Here is a 17,978-nt window from a genome sequence, read left to right as displayed (position 1 = left end):
TTTGTAAGTGTTGTTGTGAAATGTGCGTGGGCTAATTTGCTTGCCGCCAGTGTGTTCGTTGGCATGTCATATATGCAGTGTATTGTGTTGCGGAAGTCGCTGTTGGGTGTTGGGCAGGTGCGTGGCTAGTTGGGCTGCGTGCAGGGGCATGTGATGTGATGGATCTGTGCGGTTTTTCTTAACGTTGCCAATGATTTTCCTACACTTTTTTCGGCATTTGTGCAATTTTTCATTGTGTGCGCATGCATGTATGGAATGTGGGCGGTTGAAGGGCTTTCTTTGGTGGAGTGCTGATGTTGGTAGCTGGGTTTTAGTTTTTGTAAATTTTCAATATTTGTTTGTCTGATTGTTGGAGTTGGGCTAATTTGATAATGTTTATTTAGATATTGCATTTTTGCTGTGATTTTCTCATGTTTTCCTAATGTAATTGGTGTGTGATTGCTTAATTTGCATTGCATTAAAAATCAAAATAAAATTTCATACACTTTTTTCTTTGAAGCAAACAAAAAAATTGCATTGGTTCAATTATTACATATTATTTTTGATTTTTTTCAATTACTTTGCTTATAGTGATTTGATTTGCATAATTTTTAGGTGAAATAAATTATTCGAAATAGCAAAATTTGATTTGTTTGTATGGATGAGCGGCAAAAGGAAAACGAAAACACTTAAAATAAAGTAATGGAACTTTAGTAGTTAGTTTAAAATACTTATCATAAAGTGTTAAATTTTATTTTTTTTGTAAAAAGTATTTTTTACCAGCCTTAAACGCTGTTTGTTTTACGATACACACGCGTTTACGGTATTTAAAGGAAATATTTTTTGTTAGCATTTTCTTTTTTTTTTTTTTTTGATTTTTTTCTTGCAGAAATTTCATTTTGATTTGGTGTTTATTTGCTACGATTTACTTGTATAGTTAAAAGAAAAAAATAATAGTTTTTTTCATAGTTTAAAGCTAATTGATAATTTCTATAATTAAAAATAAATTTAATTAAATTTTGACGCTAGTTGTAGCTATTTCGTATTTTAGTTGATCGTTTTCGTTATGAACGATTTATAAACGTAAAAGTTGTTTGCTTGTTAAAATTGTCTCACCTTCGACCCTTTTCATTTTTTAACGTGCCCCCATATTTGGCTCTTGTTCCAATCAAGTCTATTATCTCAGGTATACAACTTGCAAAAATCGCCTGTGTTCAGTGTGAGAAATGAATTGATAGTGAAGAGTTTGAATAAAATTATTTCTTTCATTAGTTTTTATTTTTGGATATTTTTTGTTAGTTTTTTTTAACGTTGGACGCTGAAAACGAAATTTTATTTGTTTATGCTTTGTTTTTTAGTTATTATTTTTTGGTATTTTTTTTTTATTTTCTTGCTGGTTTTGTAAATGTGCTACATATGGAACCCAGTACTACTGGCAGCGCTTGAGGTCCCTAGCTAATTTGCAGATCTTTTCGCTTTGATAATTTAGTTTTATTGTGGTTTTTGATCTTGTTGTAAAAGCAATGTGTACAAATGTTCAGTTAAATATTTTTAATTCTATTTTTTCTACTTAAGTATAAATAAAAAGAATTTTAGTTATATTTAAAAAAATGTTTTCAACAACATAACCCTTTTTGTTTTAAGGTTTCGCATAAAAAATGTATAAAAAATACTATTTTCATCCAGTGAATTCATTGTAACGACTAGAAGAGACTAAGGAATCATGACGAATGTGCTCTGCCGTTAAGTATTAGAGAATATGATACGAAAGGAAATTGGAAGTTTCACAACTCGTTGCTGGACTTGCGTCGCTCGTGTAAACAAAATGGGCAACACCAAAAGAGAATTTGTCCATAATGAGCAGCAAAAGTCTACGCAGGAAATCTCAGACTTAGCCGCGTGAACTATTTAGAATAGTACTTCGCAAATAGTTGATATAAAGAACAAATTCAAAACATTTTTTACAAAAGAAACATTAATTCATTAACTCTAACTAGACGGAACTGTGTAATAATGCAAAGGAAGTTGAATGTTTTGAAATCCTTAAACCACATTTTGTACTTTTTGGTTTTTGAGAATTGTATCAGGACTTCCAAAACTGCAATATATTGTAAAAATTGCGTGGAGACTAAAACATACATACAGTCCAACTTATCAGATTTTTGCGGCTATATTTGCCGGTTCGGTCTCTCGAAACCCATAGAAACAGAAATTTCTGGTAGCGCTTTCGTGTATTTAACCGGTTAAATAACCGATAATAATGATTATCAGTACATTGTAAAAATTAGCGTGAGAACTAAAACAAACACACACACTGTTTAACACCGACTTTTGGGGTTCGATTTGCCGATTCAATCGAAACGAAACTCACAGAAACAGAAGTTTCTGGTAGCGCTTTTTTGTAACTAGCTGGTAATATAACCGGTAACTTCACCGGTAGCAATAATTATTATAAAGAAATATTAAGAATTTTTAACACTGAACACATTGCTTGAATTTTTTAAATCACTTTTTAAGAAAATATTGACCATTTGCAACTAATATCACCTGGTATTAAAGGCCTTCGCTCTGTTCAAAGCAACGCAGTGAGTGAAATTTTATTTGTTTTCTTCTTCAGACAGCTTACGAGTTTATACCAAAATGGAACAAAGTGTATTATATACATACATTGATACATACTTTAATATGCGTTATTGTAGTGTAATGCTAACGAAATAAGAATAATCATAGAACTATTTATATTTAAAATTCGAATGAAAATGAAATTTTCAAGTAAAATCGAACTCAACAACGGAATTACTGTGATTAGTTGTACCTACATAAACGAGTAGTTCAAAAGAGTAAGTATGTAAATCCAACAGTTTTCAGAGTACAAGTCAATAAAAAATTTAGTTTCGTAACAGTGTAGTTTTCATTTAAGATATTTTTGTTAAGCTAGTGGCTAAATTTTGCATAAAGGCGTTGATTTCTTGGGGGGATGTGTTTTATTTTAGAGCTAACAAAACATTCGAACTATAAAAGGTTGTGAATATAGTTGTATAATTGCGAGTATATTTTCATTTAGACATATTTACAACGGAGTTTAAAAAACAACAAATTTGTGGCTGCTAAAATATATGGTAGAAATTTTTACTTGTATACCTAAAACCTACTACTAATTACTGCTGACTATAAATTTTTGCTTAATTAAGATTGCTGAAATCTAATGGTATATTCACCTACCAATACATATATGTATATATCATAAAATATAAATTTTTTTATATTTCTTGCACCTCAAGTTTGCTAAAAAAAAACTAAGCTAGTTTTCTAAAACAACACTACCCTAACGATAATGACGGTAAACACAATGGAGTGTGGCATAAAAAACTAAAACAGGGTGCACTTTACTTGTGGGTGAGTGTGCGCGCTTGGCTAAAATGATTGCTTTAAATGACCTAGGCAAAGATAATATTGTGAATAATTCTAGAAAAAAATCAACTAATCGATGAAATTTTGGTGGAGTTAGTTGAGTAGGATATTATAGGAGTTTAGGGATAAAAAAGGTATACTTAATGATGACATTGTATGATTTGGCATAGTTGCTTGAAATTTTTGCTAGAGACAGTTGTAAAATAAATCTGTAGCTCTTATCAACATGTTGTTGTTGTCTTTTATAATATATTATATCGTAAGCTAAATAAAATAATTTTTGTTAACTTTTCACCTGACTTTTTCTATGCGTGGCTGCGGCATACAGTACGAGCGAACGAACGAGAACGAACGAATGAACGAACGGTGCAAGCAATAAAATTGAACTCAATAAAAATATTTTATCAATAATAATTTGTACACTATTTTTTGTTTTGCTTTGTTTTTATTATTAATTTACAAGAAAAATATATACGCTATAAATTATTGCTAAATATGTAAGTATATATTTCAACGGTGTAAATACGACTGCGTTAAGTAACAGTATGCAAAGCTACAGCATCATCAAACTCTAAAAAAACTTGTGAAATTGTTGTACTTATACCCAGGAATTGTGAGAGGGAAAATTATTTAACAAAAACAGAATCCTATATATATATTTTTTTTCATTTTCAAACAATAAGCAAATTAAAGGCAGTTTGTATTAAATCGGGTACTTTAACAAATCGCACTAAAGTCGGGTAAAAGCACAGCGTTAAAATTCGTATAAAATCGGTAAGTACAAAATCAAATGAAAAAATTAGTCTTTAAGAAAAAATAAATAAATAAATGAAAGTAAAAAAATATAAATTGTGTTTTTATGATTCTTACAAATATTATCTCATCAATGTATTTATAAAATTTCAATTTTAGCTTTAATATAGTTTTGATTTCTTTCTTTCTCGCTGCATTCTCATGGCAAAACTTGTCGGTTTTCGTATCACCTTTGCTAGAAGTCCGTTTGTTTTAGAGCGTGTACGAGTACAAGTGTTTTTAGTATGGACGAAAAGCGTTAAATTGTACTACTTTTTGCGGAAAATACAGAAAATATGTGGCTATTTTAAATAATAAATAATTGTAAGACTTCTTCGAATGCCTAGCTATAAATTCGTTTATTTAAACTCTGAAAAATTATATATTTTTTTCCTTTTAGCTTTAAATAAATCTAAAGAAGTACGATTATTAGGAATATTATTACATATGGATATCTATCTCAATGACATTCTCCTATGGAAGACTTATTAAGGTACTTTCTTATTTTATTTTATTTTATTTTTTTTTTTTTGCAAATAAAATATATACATGAATACGAAAAGAATCAAAGAATAAATTACCGAGAATAAACATTTTCAAAATTTACTAGAACAATAAAGCAATACGCTATAGGCAATAGCGTAGACATTAACCGCAATGTTAACAGTTTTTATATCTGAATTAGGTGATGCCTTCATGTAGGTCTGTACCAGGTACAGTTGAGAATATTTATTATTTTAAGAGGTTATATCCACTTGTGAATTTCTAAAAATCATTTTTTTTTTGCAAATATGTAAATATGTTGATCCGATATATAGTTTCGGAGATATGAAGTGTTTTTAACTGAGAGTATGCGGCTCTCAAAACTTAATCTCGAAACGCTGTTTTCATAGTCGGTATAACAACAATTCATTTTTTGGAGAGTACTTGGATACACGAATTATGCTGAATGCGTTTCCAAACACGGCAAATCTTGGGTTGTGGAAGAGTTAACAACAAAAACATAAAGTTTATCACACTCAGGCAGTATCTAAATAACGGGTGATCCAAATAGAGGTACGTTATTAAATAGCCATTTTTTACAGATCACACATGAGTCTCTTTAAGCTGTTATGTTATTTTTGTTCACTACTGTTTCGAATTTCCCCGTGGAAGGATTTACACGTGAACAACTTTTACAAATCGTTAAACTTTATTACGAAAATTCATGATCTGTAAAGAATATTTTTCTTAAGCTTCGCTCAACTTATGATCGACATAATCGCCTTACTGAGCGTACTATTCGCAACAATATCATCCTTCTTGAGACCCAGCATTAACTATTTGAAAATATTCGACCGAATAGAATACTTCCAGCACGCAGTGAAGAAAATATACCAGCCGTAGCTGAGAGTGTGAACGAAGACCGTAGAGAGTGGATTCAGCGCCCTTCGAAGCAACTCGAACTGACGTATAGGACGACTTGAAGCTTTTAACTATGAGATCTTAAATTGAAAGCATAGAAAATACAACTTTTGTAAGATGAAGCCGCTCGACCTTTTCAAGCGATATCGATTCACTCTATAGTCTCTTGCAAAGTTCCAAGAAGATCCAATATTTTCGAGTCAAATTTAGTTTAGCTACGTATTAATGGCTCAATGGGTATGTAAACAAGTAAAATTGCCGCATTTGGGACGAAGAGCAACTTGAAGAGATTCAAGAGCTGACATTTTATCCAGAAAAAACAATGGTTTAGTGTGGCTGTGGAATCATCACGAGAACGTAACCGTCAAAGGCGACCGTTATCGAGCCACGATAACCGACTATTTGATGCCTCAAATTGAAGCCACTTCCCACACATCGCATAAATCAATGGATTGATTGAGAAAACACTTCGGTGAACAGATACCGTGTGATATTACATCGTTAAATATCTTTCCGGTGGGAATATGTAAAGTCTAAAATCTATGCGGACAATCCCGCTTTGAATCAGACCTTGGAGCGAAACCTCATTCATATCATTCGCCAGTTTCAAGTCAAAATGCTCGAAAATTGGACTCAATGGAAGGACCATCTGAGACGTAGCCGCGGCCAATATTTGAGAGAAATAATCTTCAAAATATAAATGCCAAAGAATGCTGTTTCGAACGATAATAAATAGTTCACATTAAGTTTTAAGTTTTTTGTAAAGTAGGGAATCTGGAAACGGACCACCCATTAAAATAAAATGAAAGAAGTGAGAACTTTATTAACAGTGTACATAGGCCGGTCACGAAATTTTTTGAAGATTATTAGAGACAAGAGGAAAATTTATTTTTTAGGTGAGTTTTGATCAGCAAAGTTTGAAAATTGTATTATTCCCAACTTCTAATATTCTCAGAGTTTTTACTTAGTTAAAAGTATTTGCTAGGTTGCCTCAAATATGTAGAAGTTTTCGCATGCGAAATAAGCTTTTTTTGGTTGGGTTTTGGAAATCATTCTTTATACTTATACTTTTTAGTGCGCAAAATTATAATATTATGCAATTTTTAAATTTAAAAAAATTATAGAAAGTGTGAAATAAAAGGTGTAACTGCAGAATTGCCATATTTTCAATACATTCCCTGATAATAGTTGTCTCACCGGATAACAAATTTGTATTTCTAATTATTTATCTTTATTTTTGCGTGCTTTGTTTGAACTACGAAAAAACTCATAATATAACTCATATTTATATTAAAATTAACTAATAAAACTTGATAGGAACATATTCATAACTAAAGCGAGGTGATGGTGTATGTATGCATAGTTATATTTGGAATAACAAGCATTTGTATGTATGTTATGTGGAGTGGAAGCGTGTTTAGGAATGCACGTTGGGTACAAAATTTTATTAACAACGATTTTTATTGCAGAATGAAAACATTTAGAAAGCAAATGCCAGTCTTAATTTGCAGAAGTGAGCACGTTTACAATAAATATAAATGAAATAATAATTTTAAATTAAAAATAGAAATTTTATTTTTCAAAAAAATTATACAAAACTATTTTTTAGTGTTTTTAAAAAATATTATTTAATGTTTTTTTCTTATTTGCCACCTAAAAAAATGTATATGCATATATATATATTATTGTTTGAGTTGAAGCAAAAATGTAAAATAAAAAAAGCTTTTGCTTTTAAAAGCCTTTTATATTGCGTGTTATACATTTGTATGCTAATTTCTGTAACTAATTACATTTTTCCAAAATTATACATATTTATAAAAATAATTTGTTGAATTTTAATTATTTTTTCTGATTTGCAGGTGTTCACACTAACGCTGATATGCCTTACAAAAATAGCTCTTAGACTAGCAAATTGGTTACCGCCTCGCTGCTACTTAGACGTTATGTGGAGAGTGGAGTGGAAAGTATATGTTTATCTATATATGTAAAGCCGAACACATATAGAAAGTATTAGAAACACATGCCGCCAAGAAACCAATGCTTTTCTGATCAACGCTGGTTTTCTAACTAATTTTCATTTATTTGTTTTTGTTGTTATTTTCTTCATTTCAGTTAAATGAAATTGGAAATACATAAACGGTACATTGAAAACAAACTAACAGTAATTTTTTGCGTTGGATTTGGGTAAGCATTCTATAGAGAAAATGTTGTTGGTTCATAATATGCGCACAAGGCTGTCAAAAGGTATTGTAAATGCTTTTTCACTTTTCACAAAAAAAAAAAATTGTATTTTTTGTTAAAAATTTCATTGCATTTGCGCTTGTGTTTGCAACTTGAGTTTGCATTTGCAGAGTTTTATGTTGATTTCAGAGTAGAAAATACAAATCTCAAGTGTTTCAGCGAAAGAGAAAGAAATCAAAAGTATACAAACGTTAAAGCAAATGAAGAACGAAAAAAATTAAAAATAAAATAAAAAAATATTTTTTGTAAAAATATTTATACTAAAAGTTCACTAAATTTAGTAAGCTAATTGAATTGTATATATATTTATTGTATTTTGGATTGTTCAGTTTATGCGATAAAATTCAAATTGAGTGAGTCAAATGAATTATTTTTCAGTAATTTTTAATTTTTAGCTTAAATGCTTACTTAATCACTTATCATACTAATTAAGTAATGATGTAGTATATTTGGTTTGGTTTGGTTTATTTTTTGTTTCTGTATGTGGGTAGTAATTGATTCATAGTATATATGTATGTAGTATGTAGGTATAGTTTAACGCTAGAGCGGTACAACGCAGTGGTTGGTGTACCTTTTTCTAGGATCCTTGCTATATGTTCCACCATATTTGCTTCTTTGCGCTGCCAGTTCAGTGATTTCTGGTATCCAACTAGCGAACACAGCCTAAAGTTAACACACATATACATTTATATAAATTCATATAATTATGTACAAATATACACGGGAGCGGGATAGGTAGTACAAAGTTCAAAAAACATTTTTTTATATATATTTTTAATAGAAAAGACGACAAGGCCTTCCGTTAAAAAAAAAATATATTATATTTTTTATATAATTTTTTATTTTTTATAGTTTTCGGAAATCACAAACACTCGCAGTTTTTACCACTTATACTACTAATAGTGACCTTTGTTGTTGTAGTGGCACATATGTATTTCTTGTATTTGTATTTACACCTAAACATGTTAATGGGTGCCTTTTTACGTAGACATCGCAAACAGCTGTGGGCAGCGTAGCAAATATACACATATATAAACCTGCTTACATACACTAACGCACATACACACACAAATTGCGCACGTTGCACGCACACAAACCCACACACCAACACTTTTATAATTTATTATTCGTTTTTTACTGCTACATATTTAAATAGAATACTCATTACTAGTAGAAGTCCTGAGGAAATTTAATTTAATGAAAAAAATATATTTATTTTCTATTTACTGAGTAGAGAAGGCAAAATAGTGAAAAAGATAAGTGGAAAAAATTGAATTCACTTCAAATACTTTTACACTGTAATTAATATGAAATTATTACTTTTGTTTACGCTAAAGAGGCGCCGCTAAAACGTGGTTGTATTGGTGATTGCATTTTACAAATTCATTTTTTTATTTAATATATACATTTATTTGTTTTACGTGTGTTATAGTTACTGTGAATGCGCCTATATATTTAATGCTAAATTTATTAATGAAAACCCTAAGCAGTTTCATAGTACATATGTAGGTGTGCAGCAGTACGTACTGTACAAAAGACTAAAGAAACAAACACTGTTTTACTGTTTTGGTTGCTTTCATAATACTCAGCTATTGCAAATACTTACACTGTACGATTAGGTTTGAAATCTTCAATAAACTATTATATTATTTTCTCAAAAGTGCTTTTACTTAATAATGTTAATAAAAAAAAAAAAATACTTGAGTTATTTACAAAGTACATGTATGCAGCTTAGATGCACATTTGGGGTGGAGAGAGACGATAGAACGTAGAGTAGTAGATGAGCGAGAGCGCAGTTTAAAGAAAGTGTGAAATGAATGTGAGTAAGTGCATACCAAAATCAATCGAAAATATTGCATATTAATGTAATGTATTAAACAGAAGCAGAATTTTTTATTACAGTGTAGTTAGTCGTGGATGGCAATAATGTTGAAAGATTCAAAATAAAATGTCTACTTATAGCTAAATGAGGAAGGCATTGTAATGATTAAAATAGGATTTTTACGCCTTTAAAGTTTACTGCAATATATTTGTATGATAATCATTAAAAAGGATGAGACACATTTGTTTTCCTGAAAACCGATTCTTTTAAATACTCTCATAAGAGCATTTTGTTATTTACTAGTATACACTGGGATGTGGTGTGATATCAGTAATAAATTGAGAATTGGTTTTTATTAAATTCATTATTATAACATTATCCCAGAGAAATCTATAATTATTTATTTTATACAAATAGTAATGAATGATTTATAGAATATACATCTTAGTTAATTAAGACCCTTTTGTTAAAACATAAGAGAGAAATTTCGCCATAAGCCAACAGCGGTTTGAAATTCTTTYTCTATAGTAGAAGGAGTAGATTGTAACAGCATTTGCTGCTACTATTTTTTGACGTATGGAGATCTTAAATTGAAAGCAAGGAGAATATAGGCTTTGCAAAGACTGAAGTCGCTCGACCACTTTAAGTAAAATCGCTTCGCTCTATGGGCTCTTAAAAAGTTCCGAAAGGATCCGGCGATTGGGTGTGTAAAAGAGAGCAACCTGAAAAGTTTGGTTTTCAACAAGACGGCGAGCAAACGTGAGCAGATAATTTCACGTTTTTGACCGGCTTGTGGGAATATGTAAAGTCTAAGTCCATAAGAAAAACATTACACGTGTCATTCCATAGTTTTCAGTCGAAATATTCGAACTAGTCATCGAAAATTGAACTCAACGAATGGACCATCTGAGAGAATGGACCATCCAAGGAATGTTGTTTCGAATGATAATAAACATTCCCTAATCAATTTGAAGTTTCTGTGATTTTTCTTTAAAAAAGAAGGGAACCTTGAAATGATGCACGCTATATATGTACAAGGTCCATTCCAAAGTAAACAGGGCTCCCAGGTGGTGCCATCTATATGTCGACTGTTGCGTTATATAGATATCTTTATCGATTGTCCATATTTTCATCGATTGGAAATGAAGTTATTGCGTTTTAAGTTCTAGTATGTCTGTGTTATCTGTGCGAAAATGAGCTTCGAACAAAGAGCCATCATTAAATTTTTTTTTTAAATTGGTAAAAATTGGTTATGGCGACGATTGCCTAACCCGTAGTAGAGTGTGCGAGTGGTTTCAACGTTTTCAAAGTGGTCGGGAGGACGTAAATGACGATCAACATGCGGGCCAATCAAAATCCGTGATCACCGTCGAAACTATGCGTGAATTCATCAAAAATCAGCCGAAGTCATTATTGAAATTCATGGAAATGGAATTGAACTTCTCGAAGACATTGATTTATCGCAGTTTGTCCGCACATTTGGGCTTACGAAAGGTGTGTGCACGGTTTGTTCCTCACAAATTGACTCACGACCAAAAGTTGAACTCATCGATCGACGCTTGTGACCGATTATTTGACCAAAAATTTTAACCATTTTAACCATTAACCACTCCACGTATTCACCTGATATAGCCCCATGCGGCTTCTTTCTTCCCAAAACACTCGTTCGACATTCTTTTGGACCGTGTATTAAAGCAGAATGAGACTATTTTGAATAAAATATATTGCTTCATTTGTTCTGTTTTATTTTAAGTCCTGTTTACTTTGGAGCACACCTTGTACATATTTAAAATCAGGCTATCAAGAACACTAATATCTAATATTGCAACTATTTCAGTTAGATTTTCCGGTTTTGCTTTTCAGGTAGTTTTCATAACTATATAAACAAAATTTTATTTTCGAAATTTTAAAAGTGTTAATTTTATTTTCTGGGTGCTTAATTTTGTTATTTCAATATTTTTTTCGGAAACATTCGATGCGTGACCAATAATTTTATATCACATAAACTATTAAAATGCACATATGATAAATGAAAATGATAGTAGATATATGCTATATTATATTTTAATAGTATAGATATAATTTTAGAGTTATTAAAGTTATTTTTATATATAATAATAATTATTATAAATGAGGTTTTTAATGAAGAAGATGAATGGGTAATACGATCGTTAGAAGAGTGTACTTTCTACACTGGTATGTCTACTGTATAGATTGTATTTATCGAATGTCCAAGGTAATATAGTATATATTATATTTTTCTAGATAAAGGCTTTCTGTTAAAGAAATTATTTTTGAAAATAGTACTAAGCGCGTATTTTTGTTCGATGCCTTCATGATTCTCCCCATAGCTAGGCTTTTTATGGTATAAAATGCTAAGGCCTCAAAAAGTATGAATTTTGAATTTGTAACATACTAAAGCATTTTCGCGTCATATATATAGGCGATTTGAAGTGTTGAAAACTTTGAAAATTCAATTTAAAATTTTGTTTCATTCAGTTGATAGATAGATTTTATAAGGATTGTGCTTGAAATCTTATGACTTTCAAATACTCAGTTTATGTCCAAATTTTATTCATGAAATGCAGAAGTTGTAAATGAATCTAGCTTAAAAATTCAACACTGTTATATTCGCTTTAGAAATATGGCTTTAAGCACTCTGCAACGTTAATTTCACAATTAGGAACATGAAAATCCATTGAATTTAAGTCTAAGACATAATAAAACTTATACTTTTGGACAATGTGAATTATAAACAGATTCTAAATATATTGAAATTTACCAAAAAAAAAAAAAAAAAAAAAAAAAAAAAAAAAAAAAAAAAAAAAAAAAAAAAAAAAAACAAGTGTGTATCTTCTATATTACACATACAGGTATGTAAAAGAGTATGAAAATGTATATAACGATGACTCTCAGTGTGAACGAATAAGTCACAGACTGTACCAATAACAAATTCGAAGTAAAAACGAAACAAATGACAAAATAACGGTTCTCAAAATTATATATGATGATGCTATGAAACAGGTTAAATACGTTCTTCATTACAGAATGCTAAACTTACTTATTTAATGATAATAGTTTAGCGAACAAACGGCTTGAATGTATTAAAGGATACACGAAAATAACTGTATGCTAAATAACTGTGAACATAATACAACTATGCAACGAAATATAATGATTATATTTTTATCCTTTCAAACTTAAAATGTGATTTTGCGGCTAGAAGGCTGTGTGGAGCCACTGAGATGAATGAGAGGTAGAGGCAATGGCGCATAAACTGAAGTATGAACTGTAGAATACTACAACAAAAATACTGTAACTTGAAATATACGCTACTACCATATGAAAAATACTGTATGCTATGAATAACATCTTTAAATACTTAGAACAGAACTAGAAAATTAGAATACTAAAAATTTACATAAACATTAATATTTAACATGTAATTACTGGCAATATAACTATGTATATTTATATTATGGTGGCGCTTACATCATTTTATGGGATTCACTTCTTGGACAAATATTTCATATTTTTTTCATAGTAACTAGTTATATTGATTGTGAATTAATTTTAATTTGTTGGTGATGTGTTCAAAGCAAAACTGTTAATAAAACATACATATATGTAAAGTATAGTGGACGTAACTGAAACAAAAGGGTAACAGACTAATCGTTACACAAAAATAGGGCTAATTAAAAATACGCCAGACTCGAGAAAAACTTCGACAATTAAAGCGTTGGCTTTATACATTAGAGCTGCTTGCTTGCTAAGCGTATATATATTTTAGGAAGAAACGCTTGATCTTTAGTTAATAAATTCACATATATATTATTGAGGTATAGGCACCGTTATATACTTAGTGTTAATCAGCAAAGGGTTACGAAAGCGGAAAGAGATATCGCGTTTTTCTTAATTATTGTATTTAAGGAAAAAAAATTATATGATATCAAATTATGTAAATAAAATTTCTTAAAATAAATAAAATGTTAAAAAAATGCCTAAACAATAAAATTAAAGTGGAATTTATTTAGCGAATGTGTGTTGTATATGTTCATAGAGCTATGCTAATTTATCTTGTTTCAATGTAGAATTAAGGAAATGCACTTCCATGCAATTAATTTTAAAAAAGAATGTTTTAAAAATTTTAATTAATTAATTAAAAATAATAATTAGCTAGACACACTTGCTTGTTTAATTCAACTTTAATTGTTTGTAATTACAAAAACTATAAAAGACTGCTAGTTCACTTTATAAATAAAAGCGGCTCATTTTTAACCAGTTTTGAAAAGTTAAGAAAAATAACAAAGATAATTAAAAAAATTAATTTTAGAGTTAATTTTGAATACATTGCTTTTTTCGTATTTTTCTTTCATTAAAAACTTTCTCTATGTATACAAAAAATGGGTTGCAAATAGTGCACTAAAAATAGCTGAATTATTATTTAAATAAGCGGTCATCGCACTCGCGGCTAGGTCGCTGTTAACAGCCATAACTTCGAAGTTGTAGAGAATTTCATCTTTTTTTGAAACCAGAATTAACACCAACAACTCGGACTCGGAATCCAACGCAGAATAACTTTTACCAGTAGGTGCTACTTCAGACTAAGTAGGCAATTGAGGAGTAAAGCCCTCTCGACGAACAAAGACCAAATTCTACAAGTCTCCGTCCTGCTATATGATGCAGAGGCATGTACGATGACAATATTTGATGAATCGGTGTTACGAGTTTTCGAGAGGAAGCTTCCATGCATTGACAACGGCGAACGATGGAACGATGAGCTGTACGAAATATACGATGACATTGACATAGTTCAGCGAATTAAGACACACCCGCAACGTCATGTCGTGCGAATAGATGAGAACACTCCAGCTCTGAAAGCACTCGACGCAATACCCCCCGGGGGGAAGCAGAATTAAAGGAAAATCTACACTCCGTTGAAAATAAAAGGTATAGAAAGATCTGGCTAGACTTTGGATCTCTAATTGGCGCTAAACAGTTCTAAACTATTTTATATATTACTACGTATTGCAAAAAAACCATTATGCAGAACCAAATATTTGAAAAGAAAAACGTTTGCCACCATCATGCCTAATTATAGGCAATTTATTTATTATTTTTATTTAGAACAATTAAACCATTCTATAAAAAAAATTTAAAAAATTAGTCATGGTAATAGCAGTCTTTTACAGCTTTGGCACTAAAAATATAACTAAAACTGCGCATACACAAATGAAAACCTGTTTCGCTATATACTTATAATTATTTCAGTTCATTTTAGCGAAAAAAAGATATTCGTTATTATGAAAGATCGGATGCCATAGTAATATGTAACAGTTAGGTATTCAAAAAATATTTTTGTCTGGTATAATTACTTTGATGGAAATTTGAATTTACTATATACGAGTAAGTAACTATATATATTTATGTTGTGTGTACGAAGGTATCATAATATTTAGTATATATATTTATTTGTACTTTTATTGCAATAAATTATTTATTGATATTATTTGTAGACAGTTTGATTTGCTTTAGACTACCTCTTTCCGTGTTCTCTTTTCAGTTCACCGCCATATTTATTGCCACTACCAACGAGCTCTATTATTTCCGGTATACTGCTGGCAAACATTGCCTAGAATTTCATATGATATATTTATATGTGTACACGTTAAATAAATGAGTATGTGCTTAGATAAACATATAAGTGGTTTCTTATTTTTCAATATTTTTTGATTTTTATGCTTAATTGTTGGTTAGTTCAGTTTGTTAGAAACTGTAAACACTATATTTTTTTTATTTTGTATGTTATTTATCTTCTTTGCTGCCTGTGTATAATTTATTATTTATTAAGAAAGTATTGTTTTATACTCAAAGCACACTTTTGCTCAGAAAGTAACAAAACGGTTTTCAAATATTTTTGAAGATTCGGTAACCATTGTGGATACTTGCTAAATGTATAAAGAAAGTGAGTATTGTAATATTCATATATTAAACTGCAGTTTATAAAATATATACCGAGTAATACAGCCTTTAAAACTGGAGAAACTGTGTTTTTGAACAAGATTGGCAGTATTTCTCGAGAGATCTTTGGAATACAATTCTCAGAGACGTAGATGAAAGATTTTTTTTCAATTACAACTTTTTGAAAAAAAGTTTATTCGAAATTTTAATTTTTTTTTTTGTAAAAATGTCTGCCAAAAGTAAAATTTTCAGCTTTTTTCCTTCGCCTGAGTTCTAAGTTAAATTTTTAACTAAAACACGTACTTTTTTCAGCATAGTTTTTTTTTATTTTTCAAAAAATTTCAGAATTTTTTTGTTAATGGTGTATGTACCAAAAAAAGTTAGAATTTTTCATATTCATATTATTTATTATTTTATTTCATATTACATATGAGAAAAAAATTTTGAAAAAAAACCCCTTAAGTAAGAAAGCAATTTGTGTTTGGAGTGCGAACAATTTTCAAGGTCCTTTGTATCCTGAAAAAGTTAAGTTCGGTTAAGATATACAAGCCACATATAGACCTTCTGGTTCTTAGTAATACTAGTTGGAGATTAAATTTTAATTAAGGTAAAATGTTCGTCACTCAGGACGTCAATGCTTTTTTTGCGAGCTTTAATAGCGACTTGATGTCTAATTTTGATTTTTCATCTAGTCCCTTGAACTGCGAAACTGCTCGATATCTAAGAGCAGTTTTAGATAAAGCTGGACAGAAACAGAAAAAAAAGTTGCTGCTTAATAGCATTTGATTGAAGAATTTATATTGCTCAAAGGTTTTAAGAATAAAGCAATTAAGAATCCTCAGATTTATCTTCATCTCGAAAAACAAATTCTTGCTTTTGTTACTATATGAGCAAAAGGTATCTTCAAGGATCTGAAAATCTTATTCAATTGTTGCTAAATATATATATTATATATACTGTGTATTCGTTTTAAAACAACAAAAAAAAAAAAAAAACTAAAAATGAAAACGAATTGCATGCCTTAAAAGCGTTTATAAAAATATATTCATTTATTAACCTAAGAACTACGAAAGCAAAATTTAATTAAGGTTAAATACAAACAACATTTTTTTGTATAATTTCGGTTTAAAAAATTTTTATATTTTTTTTATTTCAAGTCAAATGTTGAAGCATGAAATAGAAAAGAAGGAGAGGGGAAGTGGTGAAGCATGGATTAAAAATGAAAAAAAAACCTGTGCACAAATATGTGTATGCTTGTCTCATATACAATTTGGAAAATGTAAATTTCGATAAGCTAAAAAATTATGTGAATAATGGCACTAAAAACGAGTTAGTGACGGATTTGGAAAATCATGAAGCCTTAACTAAATTAGTGACAATAAAATAGATGCTATAATTAACTCTCTAATTCTGGTTTTATACAATCTAATAGTAGTTGCATTGACTGTTTAACTATACGAATTAACAATAATTCGCCAAAACGTCAAAAACTGTGTTAATGTAAATAAACACTAAAATAGTTTTAGAAAAATATTTTTTAAAATTTTAATATTTTTAATGCCTTTGTTTACTTTTTTATTAAAACTATTGTGGAGACACTTTGGAAGTAATAAATGTAAGCTAAAGTGGAGAGTTTGGGTTCGCTATTGCTGAAAAAAATTAATAATTTAAATTTTTTAACAAATTATTACCGTTACACTAATTTTTAGACTAAATACGTCTATATAACTTTGTAAGTATTTTATTTGGGGAAAACGATTTTAAAGCTTTAGAAAAAATCGATATAAGGGAAACTATAAACTTCACTTCTTTGTTTTTGTAAAAACTTCCATTCACACCACTACTTTTTGCATTTTTATATAATGACTATTTTTTATTTTCTGCAATTATAGTTTGAACCAATTTTTTTTTCAGTGGAAAAGGAACTTTTCGGGATTTTAAATTGGGTATTTGGTAAATCATTCAATAATCTGCGGCTGCCATGCTAACCAACGAACAAAGCAAACAAACGGCAATGAGGAGAAAGCTCATTGCTACCAAAGCGCGTGTATGGTGGGTTTACCTAGAAAAAGCTTCAAAAAAGCTTTATATAACATGTTTTCATGGGCCACTAAGTTTTACTCTCTTTGGCGCTTGTTTTGTGGAAAAATGCAGGGTAATACTCTTAAGTTATAATTGGGTTTAAATATGGTGGACTGTGTTGTTGCGCTAAAATATTACCTCACACTTATAATATTTTTAAATATTGTACATTAACTCACGCTGTTAAATACATATTTTGTGCCCTCCAAATAATGCGGGCGCAACGTTTTCGCTGTTTAATTTTATTATAACCTAAGCTTTTCAATTTTTTTGGTTAAAGTTTTTA

General features: G+C 29.9%; 1 protein-coding gene across 26 annotated transcripts in view; it reads right to left on the bottom strand.

Moving 5' to 3' along the window:
* LOC108970191 (calcium-activated potassium channel slowpoke) overlaps window positions 1-17,978 on the bottom strand; it is a 136,797-nt gene that overhangs the window by 70,844 nt on the left and 47,975 nt on the right. For 17 of the 26 annotated variants that reach the window (XM_018935413.1, XM_018935409.1, XM_018935426.1 and 14 more), the window contains exon 7: window positions 15,190-15,281. In XM_018935413.1, the coding sequence (XP_018790958.1) occupies window positions 15,190-15,281 (92 nt within the window). Of the gene's footprint in view, window positions 1-1,095; window positions 1,188-8,398; window positions 8,491-15,189; window positions 15,282-17,978 lie in introns of all 26 variants that reach the window. The other 9 variants (XM_018935405.1, XM_018935427.1, XM_018935407.1 and 6 more) reach the window with 2 other exon arrangements.

This window comes from Bactrocera latifrons, unplaced genomic scaffold (genome assembly GCF_001853355.1).
Source record: "Bactrocera latifrons isolate USDA-ARS-PBARC rearing strain unplaced genomic scaffold, ASM185335v1 scaffold_29, whole genome shotgun sequence".
Lineage (NCBI taxonomy): Eukaryota > Metazoa > Arthropoda > Insecta > Diptera > Tephritidae > Bactrocera > Bactrocera latifrons.
The sequence above is the reverse complement of the archived record's forward strand: the minus strand, read 5'-3'. Positions and strand labels throughout refer to the sequence as shown.